At 56.1% G+C, this 20,478-nt stretch overlaps 1 protein-coding gene across 1 annotated transcript in view; it reads left to right on the top strand.

The window, feature by feature from the left end:
• Positions 1 to 2,036: 2,036 nt before the first annotated feature.
• Positions 2,037 to 20,478, top strand: part of GLDC (glycine decarboxylase) — a 39,568-nt gene continuing 21,126 nt past the window's right edge. Inside the window, exons 1-3 of the mRNA XM_078615125.1 lie at positions 2,037 to 2,633; positions 4,889 to 4,967; positions 19,175 to 19,310. Of these exons, the coding sequence (XP_078471251.1) occupies positions 2,322 to 2,633; positions 4,889 to 4,967; positions 19,175 to 19,310 (527 nt within the window). The 5' untranslated portion in view covers positions 2,037 to 2,321. The remainder of the gene's footprint in view (positions 2,634 to 4,888; positions 4,968 to 19,174; positions 19,311 to 20,478) is intronic.

Below are 20,478 nucleotides of genomic sequence, written 5' to 3'. Positions count from 1 at the left end.
ATCAGTGAGTGCTGCACCATCAGTCGTCCTGGCCGGACTACTTTGTGTTGGAGTGAGCGAGTGATTGGAGTGCATCAGTGAGTGCAGCACCATTAGTCGCCCTGGCCGGACTACTTTGGGTTGAATTCTACCGCACTGCAGTGAGGGTAGCAACTGGGCGCTCCACCTCCAGATGTGACAGCGGGATAAATACATATCCTCCGCTGAAACGATCACCGAATCTATTTCAAACAGAAAAAAAACCCCATGCGGTAGGCGCGTGTTCCATAACGCTATCCAATCAAATGTTGCATTTTTCAAGAAGCACCAAAGCCCGGCCTTCACTCGGCGCGAAGTCCCAAAAGCGTTCTGCTCACATTTGCATTGCATTATCTTGACGGGGGTTATCGTGACCTCCCCCTCCTCTCTCTCTCTCTCGCACGTGACAGACGATCAAACAGACGGAGACAAATACATCAGAAACGCTCTCAACTTTAGTTGGGAAGGATAACAACAAAACCACACAAAACTAAAGTTTTAGTTTAATGGGTAAAAAAAAAATGCGTGTTAAATAGTTTAAGGTCGAATGAGCACCCGTTCCTAACGGACATCTGGGCAGTTCGTTAGCATTGGCGCAAGCGAGTCTGACTCCGTTGATGATGCAATGTAAGTCGAAATTGGTCCAGAGTTTTGCTTGTGTTTAACTAAGCTACTCAAATGACACACTCATAAAAGACCGGGTAGCTGAAGGGATGTGTTTTTTGTGCTTTAAACAAACAGTACTTTTATTTTGTATTTGGAGGGACCGATACGCATGATTGAGGGGTAGTGTCTGGTGGGTGATGGCACGAGAAGTGACGGACGAAGCTAGTGCGAGGCCTGTAGCATATGTTATAAAGGGGCCCTAAATAAAGTAAAAGCACGTAAATATTTAAACACACGTTTTTCTACTTGCATAGTAAAGCAATTGTGTTTTTTCATTTGCTATACAGCCAGATAATACGACAAATCGCTAACCTTAAACATCCAGTCTTTCATAAAAGTTGAAGGCGGTATGGTACTATAGTAATAGAGCAAGTGCAGAATCACTGAACCGGAATTGATAGCTTGAATGCATTTAGCGCGGGGCCCTTGGAAGTGCGGGGCCCGTAGCTACATATGTAGTGGCTACTACATATGTAGCTACTACATAGGTAGCTACTACATAGATAGCTGCTACATATGTAGTAGCTACTCGGATAATCCGACACTGGGTGTGTGGTAGGGCTCAACGATTTGGGGAAAATATCTCACTGCGATTTTTCTGACAAATTTTGCGATTTGATTTCCGATTCAATTGTTTTAAGTCAAGCTTCAGTTCAATATTCAGTGTGTAATAGATTTTAAAACATGTGATGGAGCATTACCACATGATACCATCAAAATATGAACTGTTCTATATATTCTAATGCAAGGATGAAAACTTTAAATATAGTAATTGCTTTCAACATGCATTTATTAAAATGTTTTAATTGAAAAAGAACACTCAAACATTGAACAATTGTTAAGTTCAATCAAGAAAGTTGTAATAAAAAAATTCTAATAAGAAAGTAATGGGACTTTTCAAATCGCAACAATCGCAGCCTTTACGATTTGCTAATCGCATTGTTTCAAAGTGCGATTTCGATTTGAAATCGATTCATCGTTCAGCCCGAGTGTGTGGGCTGAGTGTTTTGAGTTCAGTCACGTTGCACGAATATAGCAGCAGCAGCGCAGGAGGAGGAGGAAGGGGGGGGGGATAGTGAGGGACAATGTTATGACGACACCGAGTGAGCCAGAGGTGGTAGGTGGTTGTGTGGGGTGATGATGTCGTGGTGAGCTGAGCGAGGCGTGGTTGATGGATAAGGGTGTCGATGGGCCGGTGGAGGGAGGGAGGGGAGTGACGTGGAGGAGGGTGTGTTCCACAGACGACGATCCTCTCGCTCTCTCCCCCAGCTCCCATTGGCTCTCCCCGTGTCACTGCGCTACCCGTGACGCCCACCGCTCGCGTTTAAAACCGCGGCTCCGATCCGGCAGCCGCTCTCAAATCCCACGCGTCCGACCAGCGAGTGGCGTGCCGGTTTCGAGAGGCACGGTACTTGTCCCATCCTTCTTGGCACCTCCTCGTCTAACCACAAATTACCCCCCCCGGCCACCCTGCCTGCCGCCGCCACACACGTGGCTCCTCACTGAGCCCCCACCTTCTACTCCTCCTCACCCTGCTAGTCAGCCCCCTCGCCAAAAGTCAGCCCCCCGGACCCTGTCCAAAAAAGTGAGCGCCAACCCTCCTCTCCTCCCCCTCATCTCCACGCTCCCTTCCAGCCATGCTTAGAGCGGCGCTGGTAGTACGATGCAGGTGTGCCCTGGGGGCATCCGTGGCGCGGCGTGCTCCTCCCAGAGCCCTCGCCTCCACGTCCGCGGCGGGGCCCGGCGCCGCTGAGCGCACGGGGCCCTCGGCTCCCGGTGGGGGGCCCGGCCAGACTGGTGCCCCCCGCGCGAGGCTGCACTCGAGCGCGGGGGCCGGCTCGGGCCGGGGGCTTGACCGCCTCCTCCCGCGACACGACGACTTCTCGGAGAGGCACATTGGCCCGGGGCCCGAGGAGAGGCGAGAGATGCTGGCTACGCTGGGGCTACAGGTGAGAGTGGGGGGGGGCGGCTGGCTTGGGGGGGGGGGGGCAGAGGGGGTGGACATGGGGTACTGTCGGTAAGAGAACGGTTAGGACAGCAATGGGGGGGGTGCACGGATGAAAGTTGCGGGGAATTGAGCACGAGGAGGAGGAGGGAGAACAGCGGTGGTTAGTAAATGTGGGTCTCCAAGGGAGTTTGAGGCGGGAGGGGGGGGCAGTGGTGGGAGCCAAGGGGGTAATGGGGTATAGAGGTGGTGGGGGGGGCAGATTTAGTAGGGGGGGCAGAGTGGGTGCGTGCGAGTCGGTGGGGTAGAGGAGCAAGAGACTGTGTGGAGCGGGGGGGGGCGGCAAAGACGTTTGTGGGGGGCACAATGAGTCACGGTGGGTTGTGTGTGGGGGGGGGCAGCAAACACGTAGGGGAGGGAGTTAACGAGGTGGCGGCGAGGGGGGGGGATTACTGAAAGGGGGGCAGGGAGTTCGACGTGGATGGCGCCAGGATTCGGAGAAAACTAATTCCGCCCCAATGCAGCTCTCTGCGCATAGGGCCATGTAGAAGGGCCGGTTGCCCGAAACGTCGCCGATTATGGATTTAAATTTAAAGCGGCGATAAGCGGCGACTGTGTTAGGTTGGTGGTGGATTTTGGGTGGATTGCGCTGTTGACGGTGGTGGCACCGAGGCCGGAGAAGCGACGCTCACGCTCATCGATGTAGCAACGCGGGCTGTACACATCTGCCAATGATGTCGGTCAACCCGTAACCCCTGGGTTTGTCCCGTGATCTCCAGCCAGCGGCGAGCCTTCCCACAAGTGCACCTAGCCTGGCACAAGCGCCGTGGTGACACCACCGTCACAGAGCGGCATATGACGGTTGTTGTAGTGTCATGCCGGACTCTGCCGGTCACAACCTGTGGCTCATTGTTTGGCTTTCGGCGAAACCCAAAATCGCTTCAGCACTGTGGGGGAGATGGAGCAAGTGTGTGGGAGATGGAGCGAGTGTGTGGGAGATGGAACGTGGTGTGGGGGATGGAGCGAGCGAGTGTGTGGGAGATGGAACGTGTGTGGGGGATGGAGCGAGCGAGTGTGTGGGAGATGGAGCGAGTGTGTGGGAGATGGAGCGAGTGTGTGGGAGATGGAACGTGTGTGGGGGATGGAGCGAGCGAGTGTGTGGGAGATGGAGCGAGTGTGTGGGAGATGGAGCGAGTGTGTGGGAGATGGAGCGAGTGTGGGGGAGATGGAGCGAGTGTGGGGGAGATGGAGCGAGTGTGGGGGAGATGGAGCGAGTGTGGGGGAGATGGAGCGAGTGTGGGGGAGATGGAGCGAGTGTGGGGGAGATGGAGCGAGTGTGGGGGAGATGGAGCGAGTGTGTGGGAGATGGAGCGAGCGAGCGTGTGGGAGATGGAGCGAGTGTGGGGGAGATGGAGCGAGTGTGTGTGGGGGAGATGGAGCGAGTGTGTGTGGGGGAGATGTTGCGAGTGTGTGTGGGTGAGATGGAGCGTGTGTGGGGGAGATGGAGCGAGTGTGGGGGAGATGGAGCGAGTGTGGGGGAGATGGAGCGAGTGTGGGGGAGATGGAGCGAGTGTGGGGGAGATGGAGCGAGTGTGGGGGAGATGGAGCGAGTGTGGGGGAGATGGAGCGAGTGTGGGGGAGATGGAGCGAGTGTGGGGGGAGATGGAGCGAGCGTGTGGGAGATGGAGCGAGCGTGCGGGAGATGGAGCGAGTGTGTGGGAGATGGAGCGAGTGTGTGGGAGATGGAGCGAGTGTGTGGGAGATGGAGCGAGTGTGTGGGGGAGATGGAGCGAGCGTGTGGGGGAGACGGAGCGAGCGAGTGTGTGGGAGACGGAGCGAGCGAGTGTGTGGGAGATGGAGCGAGTGTGTGGGAGATGGAGCGAGCGTGTGGGAGACGGAGCGAGCGAGTGTGTGGGAGACGGAGCGAGCGAGTGTGTGGGAGACGGAGCGAGCGAGTGTGTGGGAGACGGAGCGAGCGTGTGGGGGAGACGGAGCGAGCGAGTGTGTGGGAGACGGAGCGAGCGAGTGTGTGGGAGACGGAGCGAGCGAGTGTGTGGGAGACGGAGCGAGCGAGTGTGTGGGAGACGGAGCGAGCGAGCGTGTGGGAGATGGAGCGAGCGTGTGGGAGATGGAGCGAGCGTGTGGGAGATGGAGCGAGCGTGTGGGAGATGGAGCGAGCGTGTGGGAGATGGAGCGAGCGAGCGTGTGGGAGATGGAGCGAGCGTGGGCGTTGCAAGTGATCCGTTGTCTGTGTTGCAGAGCATGAGCGAGCTGGTGGACATGACCATCCCAGCCAGCATCCGACTCAACCGAGAGCTCAGGATGGAGGATCCAATCTGTGAGTATCCCGTGGGAGATGGAGAGGAGGGGGGGGGAGCGCGTGGGAGATGGAGAGGAGGGGGGGGGAGCGCGTGGGAGATGGAGAGGAGGGGGGGGGGAGCGCGTGGGAGATGGAGAGGAGGGGGGAGCGCGTGGGAGATGGAGAGGAGGGGGGGGAGCGCGTGGGAGATGGAGAGGAGGGGGGGGGGGGAGCGCGTGGGAGATGGAGAGGAGGGGGGGGAGCGTGTGGGAGATGGAGAGGAGGGGGGGGGGAGCGCGTGGGAGATGGAGAGGAGGGGGGGGGGGGAGGGCGTGGGAGATGGAGAGGAGGGGGGGGGAGCGCGTGGGAGATGGAGAGGAGGGGGGGGGAGAGCGTGTGGGAGATGGAGAGGAGGGGGGGGGGAGCGTGTGGGAGATGGAGAGGAGGGGGGGGGGGGAGCGCGTGGGAGATGGAGAGGAGGGGGGGGGGGAGCGTGTGGGAGATGGAGAGGAGGGGGGGGGGAGCGTGTGGGAGATGGAGGGGGGGGAGCGCGTGGGAGATGGAGAGGAGGGGGGGGGGCGCGTAGGAGATGGAGAGGAGGGGGGGGGGGAGCGCGTGGGAGATGGAGAGGGGGGGGGGCGTGTGGGAGATGGAGAGGAGGGGGGGGGAGCGTGTGGGAGATGGAGAGAGGGGGGGGCGTGTGGGAGATGGAGAGGAGGGGGGGGGGAGCGTGTGGGAGATGGAGAGAGGGGGGGGAGCGCGTGGGAGATGAAGAGAGAGGGGGGGGGAGTGTGGGAATGGCCATGAGAAAAGAGTTACGCGAGCGTGATATTAAACACAAAGCGAGAATGACGAAGTGTACCTAGCCTGGCACTGGCGCCGTGGTGACGTCACTGTCACTAAGCGGCGAGTGTCGGTTGTTATTGTTGTGTATGGTATTGGGGATACAAAGGCGGTCGGGCGTGGTGCTGGCCACCCCGTTATCACGGCTGCCAACACTGACATCATCATCATCATCCTGCTCCCAATTAACAATTCCGTCACGATCTCTCCCGCTAACTTTGCCCATCCCCCCGCCCCCCTCTATGGGGGCGTCTCCCGAGTGACCACATCGCGTGACCCTAAGTGACCACGATGACCACGATGGGAAGATGCGATGGGACCACGAGAGAGAGAACTTTAGCAGACCATGAGCCGGTCATCCAGCGGTGGATAGAGAACGCCCCCCCCCACCGATCGCCCCAGCCCCTCCCCCAGCCCCTCCCCCAGCCCCCCCCCGCCCCCAAGCCCGCCCCCCAGCCCCCCCCCCCCCCGCCCCCCAGCCCCCCCGTCCCTGCTGTGTGTGCCCTGGCTGTGAATAATAATGATTCGTCTCCTTTATCCGCTTTGTGTTTGGCTCACTGCGGCTCAATCCGAGCCGCGTGATGCGGGGTGGGGATTGTGGTGGTGGGGGGGGGGGTCGAACGGGGGCTGGAGGGGGGGGGAGACCCGACCTCGAATCTTCAGAAGTTGCACCCAAAAGTCGGCATGGATTAACTCATCGGCCTTAGGAGAGGGATACAAAAATCCGACCTGGATTCGCTTTTCAGAATCGCTAACTGTTCCCGAAAGCCATGAACCGGCAACCGAAATGAGTGGGATTTACGTAACGAATGCACGGATTGGCACGGGCGAAGTTACGGCGTGTTAACCGGCCCTGCAATTGCCCGGCTCGCGCCGTTGATGGCGGAAGGAAGGTGTCCGCCTCCCGTAATTGGGGAACGCTGTCGAGTCTTTGGCCTACTCTTCCACGCGGATCACAAGCATGTTTTTTTTATAGAGGTGGACGTACCCGCAATTTGCCCCCCATCACTGGACGCGACCTGCTGTGTTCGTGAGCTGCGGTGGGCGAACCCGTGAACAACTGCTGGGTGGGGGGCGAGGTGGGGGGGCGAGGTGGGGGGGCGAGGTGGGGGGGCGAGGTGGGGGGCAGGGTGGGGGGCAGGGTGGGGGGCAGGGTGGGGGGCAGGGTGGGGGGGCAGGGTGGGGGGCAGTTTAAGAAACGTGCCCCCCCCTCGTCCTTTCAACTGTCGAGATGGGAGTCGAACCGGCCGACTTCTGCACTGCAAGTCCAGCGCCTCTGACCCGACACTCCACACCTGGCAGAAGCTGCATTCGAATCTCCGTTAAGAACGCTCAACCGTCACGTGCACACAACATATTATAATCGATACCGTGCGGAAAACGGGTAACCGGTTTGCAACCGGTTTTCTCTCCCGTGCGGTAACCGGTTGCGGAACAAAGCCCCCGATTTGACCAACCCTAATATGTCCTCGTGCTTCGCGTGAGAGTGCGTGAGAGTGCGCGCGAGAGTGCGTGCGAGTGCGCGCGAGTGCGCGTGAGAGTGCGTGAGACTCGCTGTATTTATAGGCGGTGCTGTGAGGAGCCGTCTGCTGGGCAGACACCCCGATTTAAACCCCCTTGAACCAGTTTTCTCCGGATCCCTGTTTACCCCATTTGAAGGCTGGCCACCGCGAGCCCCCCCCCCTCCAGCCCCCACCCCCCACCAAGGGGGTTCAACAGAGGCGACTTGGCCCCTAAGGATGCGCCCCCCCCCCCCCCCCCGTCAAAGCGACATGAGAGAAATCCGTATAACTTGACCCCGCACCCACCCACCTTGTCTAATGCGAGTCCCGTGTCTATGCGTATGGATCTGTATATTATTATAATAGCCCGTGGTCAATCGTCGTGCGTGTGTGTTTGTGTGCGTAACGAGTGGTCGCGCGGTGGTTTGCTCGCTGCGCCACGATGGAGACAAAGGCGGCCGGGGAACGGTGCTAGCCACCCACCTCGAAAAGTGTGCCGTGTGCCGGCCTTCATAGGCGCTACTTGCTAACAGCACTTGCTCCTCCGGTCTGTTAAGGCTACACGGGCGACCTTTGTCTTTTGTGTCGGCGTTAAGTGATTTTTTTGAGTGTACTTGTCTGGCTGTGCATTTATGGAGAACGGTGGGTGCGGTGGTTAGCGAGCTTGCGCGACTACGAACCCAGGCACCCGAGTTCCATTCCTGCTCGTGGCCACCTGCACCAGTATTGGAGCGTCCCTTAGGTTGACTCGGCCCTAAAATGAGTACCCGGCGCGGTGGTGCGTAAACATCAACATTGTGGAGACAAAGGCGGCCGGGCGTGGTGCTGTCGTCGTTTATTATCATCATCAGCCGCAGCCATGATCAATCCACTGCTCGATGAATTACTCCCCAAGCCGTTGGAAAGTCTCGCTTTTTTATGGGGGTTTGTTTTGCACAGTCTGGAGACCGTGAACTTGAGGGGGCGGGGTCGGGGGATGAGTGAGAGGGGAGGAGGGTGGGAGGCTGCACATTCCTGAATCTCATTTTCATTTGTTTTCTCGCTCTCTCTCTCAATTTTTTTCGCAATTGCTGCTGCTGCTGCTGGTGGTGGTGGCCGTGTTGACGGTCCCAGGAGAGATTGGCAGACGCTGCAGTTTGGTACAACTCTTGCAGCTCGCAACTCTTTTTTGCAATGTACAATCTATCCTGGTCTTTGTTAGAGGCACCTCGCCTGGTTACACACGCCAGCGTGGGCTCCACGGTGGCGAGATGTTCACCACCTCGCCGGGTAAACAGGAGGTCGTGTATATTTGGAGTTTGCGTGTCTCTCTCCCCGTGGTTGCGTGGAGTTTTCTCCACATTTAGAAGCATGCGTGGAGAGTTCTTGGCTGCTATACATTGCCACGTGATAAGCAACTTCGTTGAGCTATCATTTGTGGCCAGGTTGCTTCTGAAAAAAATAGCTATATAGCTAAGCGGGCCTTACCTGGTAAAATTTAAATAATAGTTTTGATTATAAAAAATATATATATATAGCTAGCTTAAAGCTTTCAACCTGCAGCAGGCAGTGGACCGACGACAACCACCTTGTAGCAGACAATAGCCTCGGAAAAATGATGCCAACTCCCAGTCAAATTGGCCCCTTCTGTCAAATCAGGTGAAACCCAAATTTCATTTGGTTGGGTGGGATTTTTGTTTGTTTTCCTTCTTTCTGGAGTCCTTGGTGAGCGGGGCCGAGATCATCAACTCCGCTACACGCGGGAACCCATTTTAATATTCCAACTTGGTCTACGGCATTGTCTATGGGCCTCCAATGTCGGGGTCTGTGGGTGTTCGCGTGAATTATTTTGTGACGGGGGGGGGGGGCTCAGATTATCAACTCGCTACTCTCGAGAATCCGGTTTAACCCGGTTGTGTGGTTGAAATCCAGAGCTGAGTTGAACCCAGGATCTCCGTGTTGCCGGCTCTGTCTGACACGGCCATTTATACCCGCACCCCTGGAGCGACCGGCTGCCTCCCTCCCTGCATCTCGGATCTTCTTTGTCATAATCGATCATTATCACTGTTGACATTGTGGCGAACGTAGCGGGCCTCTAGTGGATGGGATGGCGTCACGTGAACCCACTGCATACGACCGATACAACTCGCAAACGCCATAGAGTCTAGCCCCAGCTATTTGATGCATGTGCGGTTTAGTTTAGGGATCGATTGTTCATCCGCATCTCTGAATGTTCACGTCCCTGGCGAGTCGTCAGTGTTCAGGGGTTGCCATGATCAATCCACTGCTGGATGAAAGCCTCTCAAAGCTGTCGCCGTCTCGCGATCCTGCGATGCAGCGTTTGTTACCCTACGTAGGTCTATGTGGCTCTGAGTGTCTCATGAGTCTGTGGGTGTCCATGGAGAGCGGTGGTGCAGCGGTTTGCGCACTGCGCTACGAACCCGATGACACCGGTTTAGATTCCTGCTCACGGCTACCACCAACACCCGTGACGATAATTATTTGAACCGGTCCTGGTGGTGCAGGCCACCCACCCCCTCGTGTGCCGTGCCGGCCTTCGTAGGTGCTCGCTAACAGCACTTGCCCCAACAGTCTGTTAAGGCTACACGGGGGGGGGGGTCTTTGTCGTTTTGTTCCATCCAGCATCTGCCCACGAGCTTGACCTCGTCGCTCCATCTCTCCTTGGGCGTCGTCCCTCCTTTAGCTGCCACTCCGTTTTTATTCTCGACCACCAGTCGTCGTCGTCGTCATCCCTTCTGCTTGGCCAGGGACGTGCCCTGCACGTGTCTCCCCCCGCCAAGGCCCACTGTGAGGATGATGATCCTCGTTTTCCTCTTCGGGTCTCGCAACGTAAATTCTGACCCGAGGGAAGCCTCGCCGAGCCAACAAGAGGACTTTGCTCCATTGCGTTGTTTGGCCGTCTCCTTACGTAATGAGGTGGTTGACTTCCCCTATGGAAGGAAAGTGAAGCACCCGGAGACAACCCCATCGCGCACGCGATGTACATAGATCGCGCTCGTCACTCCGCACAGATCGATTCAAGAGTCCAATTGCTGTACCGCAGTTTCCACCTCGCCGTCCAAGCGGCCTTGACCGGCAGCTCCGCAAATCTCTGCGCAAAGCCCCAAAACGCGAGCCCCAAAATCCCCTTCAAGGTGAGCACCGTGTCCAGGTGGGATCAAAAGGTGCCCGATGGCTTGCGTGTGCTCGTGAGACCCCACTGACCGCTAACCCTGTGGGGTTCAAGGTTCGGAACCCCCCCCTCGCCGCTACTCATTGTTCAAGGTCTCCCCCACCGCACTCCACACGTGGCTCTTCGCCCGGCACGCACAGGTAGATGGGGGGGAGGCGACCTTTGCCATTGGCGGTTATCGGCGACAGCTCCATCTCTCTCGTCACTGCCGTTGTGATGTGGCCGCCCGCCACCCCCCCTCTCCCCTCCCGTGTCTCCCACAATTGTCATGACTCCGCTCAATTCCACCGGTGCCCACGGGGTCCAAACGCTCCGCAGAGACACGGGGCCAGCCAGGGGTAAAACTCGTTCAGGCGTCCTTATCGCGGGCCAAGTGCCCCCCCCCCACCCCCCCCACCTCTCTTCACGCTTGCGACACCAACAATTCGCGCGCAGCCTGCCAATCGCAGTTGTGGCTTTGTCAAATTTTCAATGATTCATTGAGGGTGGTGGGGGGGCAATAAGCCACCCCATCCAACCTTCCCCCGGCCCCCTCCCCAAAGCTATCCCCCGTGCCACTACCCTCTCGCCCAATGCTGTCTTTCACCCTTACCACTGCAGGTAATCTTCGAAGCCATCAGCCGTGATCTATCCGCTGCTGGATGCGGACCTCTTAACTGCGAGCCGTCGCCTTGCTAACTTACGATCCCCTGGGGTGGAATAACCCGCCGAGCGGCTGTTGTTGCACGCGAGCTGATTTCACCGCTCCATCTCCTCGGTAGACTTCACTTTGCAACACTGGAGGCTGTGGACACACTAATTAGGGGGTGCAACTATGGGTGGATGATGATGATGATGGTGATGGATCAATTAATCGGTTCTGATTGGTCCGCCGAGCAGACGTGCTTCACGCGGAGATGGAGCGAGGAAATGGGAACGCGTGCAGGAGCTGAGTGGATTCGTGAGATGGTGGCGGCTTGAAGTGGGGGGTGGGCTTCATCCAGCAGTGGATGGACCCATGACGGGTGATGATGATCGACCTTTAAAGCTCGCGCTTGTAATGGGTTCATTAAACCCCTGCAGCCGCTAGAGGCCGCTATGTTGACCACACATTTGTATTGATTATAATCGACGATAATTATCGTTCTATTCAACAATTGTTATAATCATTCGCGTGTCTCTGTGGAGGAATCTAAAAAACAAACAATAAATAAGCTGGCAAGACGGCTCCCTTCACAAGTCTCTTCATCCCACATAAAACACAACAACACCTTTTTTTATTTTGACACATCCCGTCAGCCATGTGGCCTTGCGGCACAACGCATCATTCCGGCAGCGATCGGTTCGACACGAGCAACGCTCTGGGCCGGGTTTTGTCGTTCGGTAGCTCATCAGCATCGTTAGACAATGCGTGGAATCGCGGGGGGGCTGGGTGTGGGGGGTGTGGGGGGTATGGTGTGGGTGGGTGTGGGGAGTATTTGCTGCTAGGGCGGCTGAGAGAACTTAAGTCTCCTGTGTGCCCCGAACCGGCTCGAGCCGGAACGAGTTCCCCGTTTTGAGCCCCCGAGGGGTGGTAGGGGTCGCGAGGGGGGGGGGGTGTGAGCGAGTGATCGCCTCTAAAGGTAGTAACGGGATTGCGACCCCCAGTCACCACCCACTACCCAATCCTCAACTCCCCCCCCCCCCCCGTCTCTTCCTCCCCCCCCACTTTCGCTATTCCCGCTTATGTTTCTCTCATTTTAACCTGGCTTTCGATTTAAAGCTTTCGTGACTGCAGGGATTCATCTTCTTGGTTCTTTCGGTAAAGTCACGTAGAATGGAAATAATAAAATAATACAAATAAAACATCATAAACATAATAAAATAATTATTTTATTATGTTTTATTTTTATTACTTTATTATTTCCATTCTACGTTACTTTACCGAAAGAACCAAGAAGAAGATTTAACCTGGCTGTCAAGATCATCATCATCGTCATCACCTTCATCATCTTCATCAGCAACGTCAGCAACGCGAGCAATCCACTGCTTGGATGAAGCCTCCCCGAGACGTCAGCATGTCAAATGGGATCCTGCGATCCGAAATACACCCGGCACGGAACACGAGCCGAGTCTCGTCGCTCCGTCTCCGGGATGGGGTGACCCCCCACCCACAAACCCCTCTCCTCGTACAGCCGATTTCTCAATCTTTGGCTGCCACTCAGCAGTTGTTATTCTCGACCACAGGGGGACATTAAATCCCTCTGGCAATGACGCGTCCTGCCCAATCCCCCCCCCCCACTTGCTGAGCAACCTAAATGTCTAATCCACGTGTTTCTCCATATTTTGGAGTCATCCCCAGCCATGAACATTTTCTCCAAGTACCGTACGTTGAACTTCCTTCGCACCGTACGGAGCCAACCGGCCTAATCGGAGGTTGACCCCGAGTGCGTCACCAACTCGGCGACCTGAATTCAACTCCGGCCAACGCGATTATCTGGACCGGTCCCGGGCCTCCCCTAGGTCGACTCAACCCCAAGTGGGTACCTGGCAGAGGTGGGACAAAGTCATTGTTATGCAAGTCCAAGTCGAGTCGCAAGTCATCAAATTCATGACTCGAGTCTGACTCGAGTCCAAGTCACATGACTCGAGTCCACATCTCATAGGTGGGACAAAGTCATTGTTATGCAAGTCCAAGTCGAGTCGCAAGTCATCAAATTCATGACTCGAGTCTGACTCGAGTCCAAGTCACATGACTCGAGTCCACACCTCTGGTACCTGGTGCGGTGTGTAAACAGCACCACTGGGGAGGCAAAGGCGGCCGGGCGTAGTGCTGGCCACCCACCCCCTCGTGCTCGCCCAAACAGCCTATGAAGGCTATACGGGGGAGCTTTATCTTTGACCCCTCCACTGCAACTCCCCCCAACCCCATTTCACACGTGGTCACATTCCCACTGGGAGGTGTGTCCCCCGCGTGTTTTCGAGATGGCCAATGGGAAGCGTTGTGGAGACACGCCCCCGCAGCCCCGCCCCTTCCCCCACAACCCCCCACCCCCTCACCCTCGAGAGGCATCTGCAGGTCTCTCTCCTCCGTGTCCTCTGCCGCATCGCAACCTCGCTCGCAGTAACCCCCCCCCATCCCCTGAGTTCATTCCAACAGAAACAAATCCGACATCCCACACATGACAAAGACAAAGGTCCCCCGTATAGCCTTAAAAGACGCCTGGGGTAAGTGGCCCCAATCGCACACCGACACATTCACGAGCTATGCCCGTCAACACAAACGAAAGACAAAGATCCCCCGTATAGCCTTAACAGACTGTTGGGGCAAGTGCTGTTAGCGAGTAGCACCTATGAAGGCCGGCACGGCACACGAGGGGGTGGGCTGCCAGAACCACGCCCGGCCGCCTTTGCCTCCCCAGTGGTTATGTTTACAAACCGCACCAGGTACTCATTTGAGGCTGAGTCGACCTAGGGGATGCCCAGAACCGATTCAGATAATCGTTGACCGTGAGCGGGAATCGAACTCGGGTCGCCGGGTTCGTAGCGCAGCGCGCTGACCGCTACACCACCGCTCCCCACTCGCATACACAGACCTCAAGCCACGAACCCAACATTACCGCCCCCCCCCCCAAACGCACCACCACGCACTGCACCTCGCCCCCCACGAGCACACGCGACGCTCCCCTCGCACACCGCACACTCAACCCCGCACACTCAACCCCGCACACTCAACCCCGCACACTCAACCCCGCACGCTCCAAAACAAACGCCTCCACCACTCTGCTCCACAAACGCATCGCCGCTCACCTCATTCCACCACACAACGCCCGCTATTCACCACCCGCGTGGCGGTGACGTGACCGCAACGCTCGCTTTGTGCCAGGCTAGGTGCACTCACCCGCTCGCGACGCACCCCCTTCACGAAGGACGTTGTCCACCACACACTCAACCCCTTATCGGTGCCCTACCTTATTACAGACTAACTCGCACCCTCATTGGTCACCCCGTGCACCTTATAAATCAAGGTCAAGTTCATTTATTAGGTATAGCCCTGTGAGCCATTCGGCTCTTGAATCATAAATCTCAACGTTCATCCTACAAAGTCCCATCACTCGGGAGGAACACAAACAAATAGACCAAAAATAAAAATTGCCCGTATTAAAACGGCTATTTGCCGTATGGACCTGAAAACTCAATTTCCCTCTACAGCAATACGGGGTAGACCGTACGGGTTGACCAGCTATGCATACTGCACGCAAACACCCTCCCCCAAACTCGCCCCCCTCTCCCACAGGCCCCCCCCTCTCTCTCACTCCACAAAAAAACACCCGCATTCCAGACACCCTTGCCAGACATTCCCCTCCCCCAAGCCCCCCCTTATAAATATCCCCTTCAAACACACCCCCGTCTACACCCCCTGCTCTCGCACCCCAGATTGGTATGAGTCATGGGGCCGGCAAGCGAAGCGGCGCGAGACCCACGAGGTCACTTTGGGTCAAGGCCCCGTTGCGGTTAGATGGGGTGAGGGGGGGCCTTACGCACTAAGGGAATGCTGCCTGATGTTGGGAATACGGTGTAGTAAGTTTTTTGGTGGAGGCGGTATTGAGTATTCTGTTGTTGTGTTGGGGGGGGGGGCTTTGCATTGTTTGGGAATGGGACCTCTGGTTTGGTTAGACGGGGGGAGTACTGCGTGGTTTCTACTGCTCGTGTGTGTATCTTTGATTCTGCGTATCTCCGTATCGATCTGTGTGTGTGCGTATTGGATGAGTCATTGGTGACAATCTGGTCTGTTTTTGTTCTCGAGTGCCAGCTGTCCAAATTCTCGTCCGTGGCCATAAACCCACGTAACCCCGGAACCCATCACACAACCGAGTCCAGAGAGACGCGCGTGTGATGATGGGTGACCTGTGAGCGATTAACTAAGTGCGCGTGGTGGTTGAGTGATGGGCGAATGGCGGACTTTGCTTGTTTTAATGGGCGAGTGATTTTAATCCACGGAAACATTCAACTGGTTTGTTGAGAATAGGTCTTTAGCCTATTTTTCTGGCAGCAAAACAGGTGTTAAGTTGTTAAAACACCAAACTGAAACCTTTTTTTATAAGGAATCATGTCTGCATTAACCACAATGCTTGTGGTCAGAATGCAAACAAAAAAACACTTTAATATATGCATTGTCCTTGATTGGTCCACACCAGAGACGGCTTTCTTTTGTTAGACCAGAGGACGCCAAAAGGCGTACAGCTGTACGCCGTTTGAGACGAGGCTCAAAAGAAAGCTGTCTCTGGTGTGGACCAATCAGTTTCAAGGACAATGCATATATTTCGATTTAAAGCTTTCGTGACTGCAGGGATTCATCTTCTTGGTTCTTTCGGTAAAGTCACGTAGAATGGAAATAATAAAATAATAATAATAATAAAACATTATAAAATAATTCTCACGACGTTTCGGCCACAACGCAAGCAGCCGTCCTCGGGTGAAGACCAGGTCTGTCGGGAAGACAGCATATATTATTTAAAAAAAAGATTTCAGTTTGGTGTATTAACAACTTAACACCTGTTTTTTTGCCAGAAAAAATGGGAAAAACCTATTCTTATATTTTGGTACTGGCAAAGGAGGTCCCATGATCTGGTTTGTTGAGTCGGCATTAAGCGGCACCGTTTGCCATCTCCGATTTTGCGTGGTAGCCCTGCTTCTGTCGTCGGTGGTATTCTGATTTAGCAACACGACACGTTGAAATGACACCACAAATTACTCGCGGGGGATTGCAGCACAACATCGCAGCAATCGCTGTCCACCTACTGGCAGACTGTTGCCCCGGGGTCACTCTTACAAAACGAGACTCATCCTGGCCACTTGAGCTCTCGTCCGGTTGAGCAAAAATAAACTCGAAACTTGACGTGGAGGCTGGCGAGTCAGGCGAAGGCTACGGGAATCTGACTCAAAATATTAATTCAAGCTGGAGGAATCCCATGAGCTATGAGGCTCCTTTTCCCACTGCTGTCCAGTGGATGCATGAGGTCGATGTGGCAGGACGTGGCCAGGTGGCCGGCTCTTTGGGCGGAGATGAAACCCAACTCCTCGTGGGACTTGATGGTGGTCTGAACAAGGAGATAGCAGCCCAGCACCTTGTGGAGCGATGGTGGTCTGGACAAGGAGATGGGAGCCCAGCTCCGTGTGGGGCGATGGTGGTCTGGACAATGAGATGGGAGCTCGGCTCGTTGTGGAGCGATGGTGGTCTGGACAAGGAGATGGGAGCCCAGCTCCGTGTGGGGCGATGGTGGTCTGGACAATGAGATGGGAGCCCCGCTCCTTGTGGAGCGATGGTGGTCTGGACAAGGAGATGGGAGCCCAGCTCCGTGTGGGGCCATGGTGGTCTGGACAATGAGATGGGAGCTCAGCTCCACGTGGGGCGATGGTGGTCTGGACAATGAGATGGGAGCTCGGCTCGTTGTGGAGCGATGGTGGTCTGGACAAGGAGATGGGAGCCCAGCTCCGTGTGGGGCCATGGTGGTCTGGACAATGAGATGGGAGCTCAGCTCCACGTGGGGCGATGGTGGTCTGGACAATGAGATGGGAGCCCCGCTCCTTGTGGAGCGATGGTGGTCTGGACGAGGCTTGCTTGAGAGCATTCTACAGTAGGTGCAATGTGGTTGTCACGTGGCACGCTCGCGCTGTTTGTGAGCCACACACGTCAATAAAACACTGCTCCACCACCCATCCCCCTCACCCTCCCCCCTTTAATCCCCCTCCGTGCCCGGGGTGAACTTCGTAAAGACGATCCCCGGGTCTCATTCCAAGTCAAGTTCACCTCCACCCTGAGTGATGCACGCCGTGGCTTGGGTGGGTGATCAACATCGGCAGCAGTAGCAGCAGGAGAATTCGCAGCGTCATCATCAATCTTTCACGTCATCAGCATCTTCTTCATCGCCATCGTTGTCCTACACCTCACCAGCATCATCATCATCAGTATGATCATGCCGCTCCTACGCATCTTATTTCTTTCCCTCCATGCCGCCAGGTTCATAGATAGGTCGGTGCAGGCTCGTGAAGGGGGAGTGCCACCCAGAACCGGTTCAGATTTCACTTGCTCGCTGACGTTAGCCACGGGCCTGGAATCGAACCAGGTTTTTGTCGCGCCTTTGGCCCGACCACACTTCTGCTTCCACGCTAAACACTGCCCACAAATCCAGCCTCTCCTTCCCGCCCTCCCCCTTGCATTCAAAACGCACATTCCAAATGGGTACGCACAGCAGCGATGTCCCCGGCCACAACTGGTGCTGCCTGCCCCCACCCAGCCCTCACGACCACAACTGGAGCCGGATGCCCACGGCTGACCTTTGCGTGTGAGCGGGCACACGGGCGTGTTGTGTGCGAGCGTGTTTTCGTAGGGGAGCGGTGGCGCTGCGGTCGGCGCCGCTGCACCACGAACCACCCCCCCCACCCCCCCCCCCCTGGCGACGCGAAGTTCAATTCCCGCTCACGGACGCCACCACCGGCCAGTGGCGATTAGCTGAATCCGATCGTGCGCCCCCCTCTCCCCTAGGTCGACTCGGCCTCAAACGGAGTGTCCGTACCCTGGTGCGGACAAAATCGCCAGTGGGGAGACACCGGTGGTGTCCAGGCGTGGTGTTGCCTAAAGTGCTCCTTCGTAGATGCTGCGAACTCGCAGCACTCGCCCCAAAGAGTCCGTGAAATGTTTGTGCGCTACGAACCTGGCGGACCGGGGTTCGATTTACGCCCACGGCCAACACCGGTGACGATTATCTGAACCGGTCCTGGGGGGCCTTCCAGAGGTCGACTCAGCCTCAAATGAGTACCTGGTGCGGTGTGTAGTAAACATCGCTACTAGGGACTTGAAGGCGGCCGGGCGTGGTGTTGGCCACCCACCCCCTCGTGTGCCGTGCCAGCCTTTATAGGTGCTCGCTAACAGCACTTTCCCCTACAGTCTGTTAAGGCTACACGGGATCTTTGTGTGTGCCCCCCCCCCCCCATGTGTCTGTGAGTGTGCGCGCACGTGTGTTTCTGTTTTGCGAGCGTGTTTACGAGTGTCTAGGAATGCGTGCGTGTGCATTCGTGCGTGCGGGGTTTAAGTGTGTGTGTGTCTTTGCAGTGGGGAGCGGTAGTGTAGCGGTTAGCGCGCTGCGCTTTGAACCTGGCGACCCGGGTTCGATTCCCGCTCACGGCCAACACCGGTGACGATTATCTGAACCGGTCCTGGGCCTCCCTTAGGTCGACTCAGCCTGAAATGAGTACCTGGTGCGGTGTGTAAACATCGCCACTGGGGAGACAAAGGCGGTCGGGCGTGGTGCTGGCCATCCACCCTCTCGTTTACCGTTCCGGCCTTCATAGGTGCTCTCTAACAGCACTTGCCCCTGCAGTCTGTTGAGGCTACACGGGGGAGTCTTTATCTTTGTTTTTGTCTGTGCAGGTGAGCAGTAGTGCAATGGCTATTAGCGCACTTTGCCACGAACCAAGCAAACCGAGTTCAATTCCCGTTCGCGAACAATAACAGTGGTGGATGTTTGAACCCGTCCTGGGCCGCCTCTAGGTCGACTCAGCCTTAAACGAGTACCCCCCCCCAGTGTGGTGTGTACACATCAGCATTGGGGGAGACAAAGACGGACCTGGGTGTGGTACTGGCCTCGCTACCCCACTCACGTGCCGTGACCGGCCTTCCATATACAGGTGCTGCTCACTAACTCCACTTGCCCCCCCAACCCCCCTCTTAAAGACTACACTGTGGGGGGGGATCTTTGTCTTTTGTGCAGGTGAGAGCGAGGTGTTGGCGAACCTGCGAGCCATTGCGGACAAGAACCAGGTTTGGCGATCCTACATCGGCATGGGTTACTACGGCTGCTGCGTGCCGGCTGTCATCCAGAGGAACCTGCTGGAGAACGCCGGATGGTACGCGCACCGGCACAGAAACAAACAGAAGGCCATCATCACCACCGCGATCGTGGCAAGCCGTCGTCGTTGGTCCACCGATTTATACGCATCGCAGCGATTAACCTCCGCCACTGCTGACGACGCGGTTATTCTGTGCTTGACCACTTGAATGTGAAATTGTAGCCGTTACATCAGGCCCTGCCCTAGAAGATGGTCCACCGCTGGACCAAGGGCCTCTCAACTGGCCACCGTCGCCATTTTTCTCGGGGCCCAGCACCGCCGCCGAACCTGGCTCTCACTCCTGTGCCACGCGAACTAAATTAAAACTAAACTATTAAACTTCTTTTATTTTGCCAAGCAAGGCCCACTTGAGTTTCCTAGCTCTCTTTCTGAAGCGAACTGGCTATCACAAATAATAGGTCAAAGGTAGTGACTTATCATGTGGACATTAACAGCAGTCAAATAACTCTAATGCACGTTGATTCTAAAGTGGAGCGAAAAACTGGAGGACCCAGATTAAAATGCATGCTACCTCGGGGAGAGAGACACCGCAAACTCCAAATATACAGCAGGCGTCGGGGTCAGGATCGAGCCCACGACCTCCTGTATACCAAGCGAGGTAGTTAACATCTCGCCACCGCAATAAGTTGATCTCCCCGTCACTGCGGAAACTTTCCGCGGAGGGAGGTCGACCTCCCTGCGCCGAGTCGTCCTTTGTCTCCCCTTCCATTGTCTTATTTTCTACCTGATGGAGATCGTGGACACGTTTGGCATTGCGGCAATTTCTGATGGGGCGAGAGGCTCTCAATCGTTAAGCGGGTTGCATGGGGCCGCATCTTGCAGATGATCCACCGCCACCGGGTTTGTGAAATGGGGCATCCTTCGTGTCGTGCGATCGCGACCGTAATACATACACAGGCCCGCGGCAAGGTTGCGTGGAATGCAGTCAATTGTGTCTGATCTCGGCGAACGGGCGAAGCAGGTTTGAATCGATTAAAGCTTTGCATGGGACATTATTATCACCAGAGCTATAAGTAGGGGTGTAACGATTTGCCCCCACTCCCCCCTCGCCCCCCGGCGATTTAATTGTCTCTGGCATTCAAGTTGTGCGATTGTACAAAAAAACATCCATCGCGTTCATTTTTAGTTTTGTGTGGAATTTGGTTGAGATTGAGTTCCAAGAATT

The sequence above is a fragment of the Lampetra planeri genome, chromosome 46, assembly GCF_965212315.1.
Source record: "Lampetra planeri chromosome 46, kcLamPlan1.2.h2, whole genome shotgun sequence".
Classification (NCBI taxonomy): domain Eukaryota; kingdom Metazoa; phylum Chordata; class Hyperoartia; order Petromyzontiformes; family Petromyzontidae; genus Lampetra; species Lampetra planeri.
This window is presented reverse-complemented; position numbering and strand designations above follow the sequence as displayed.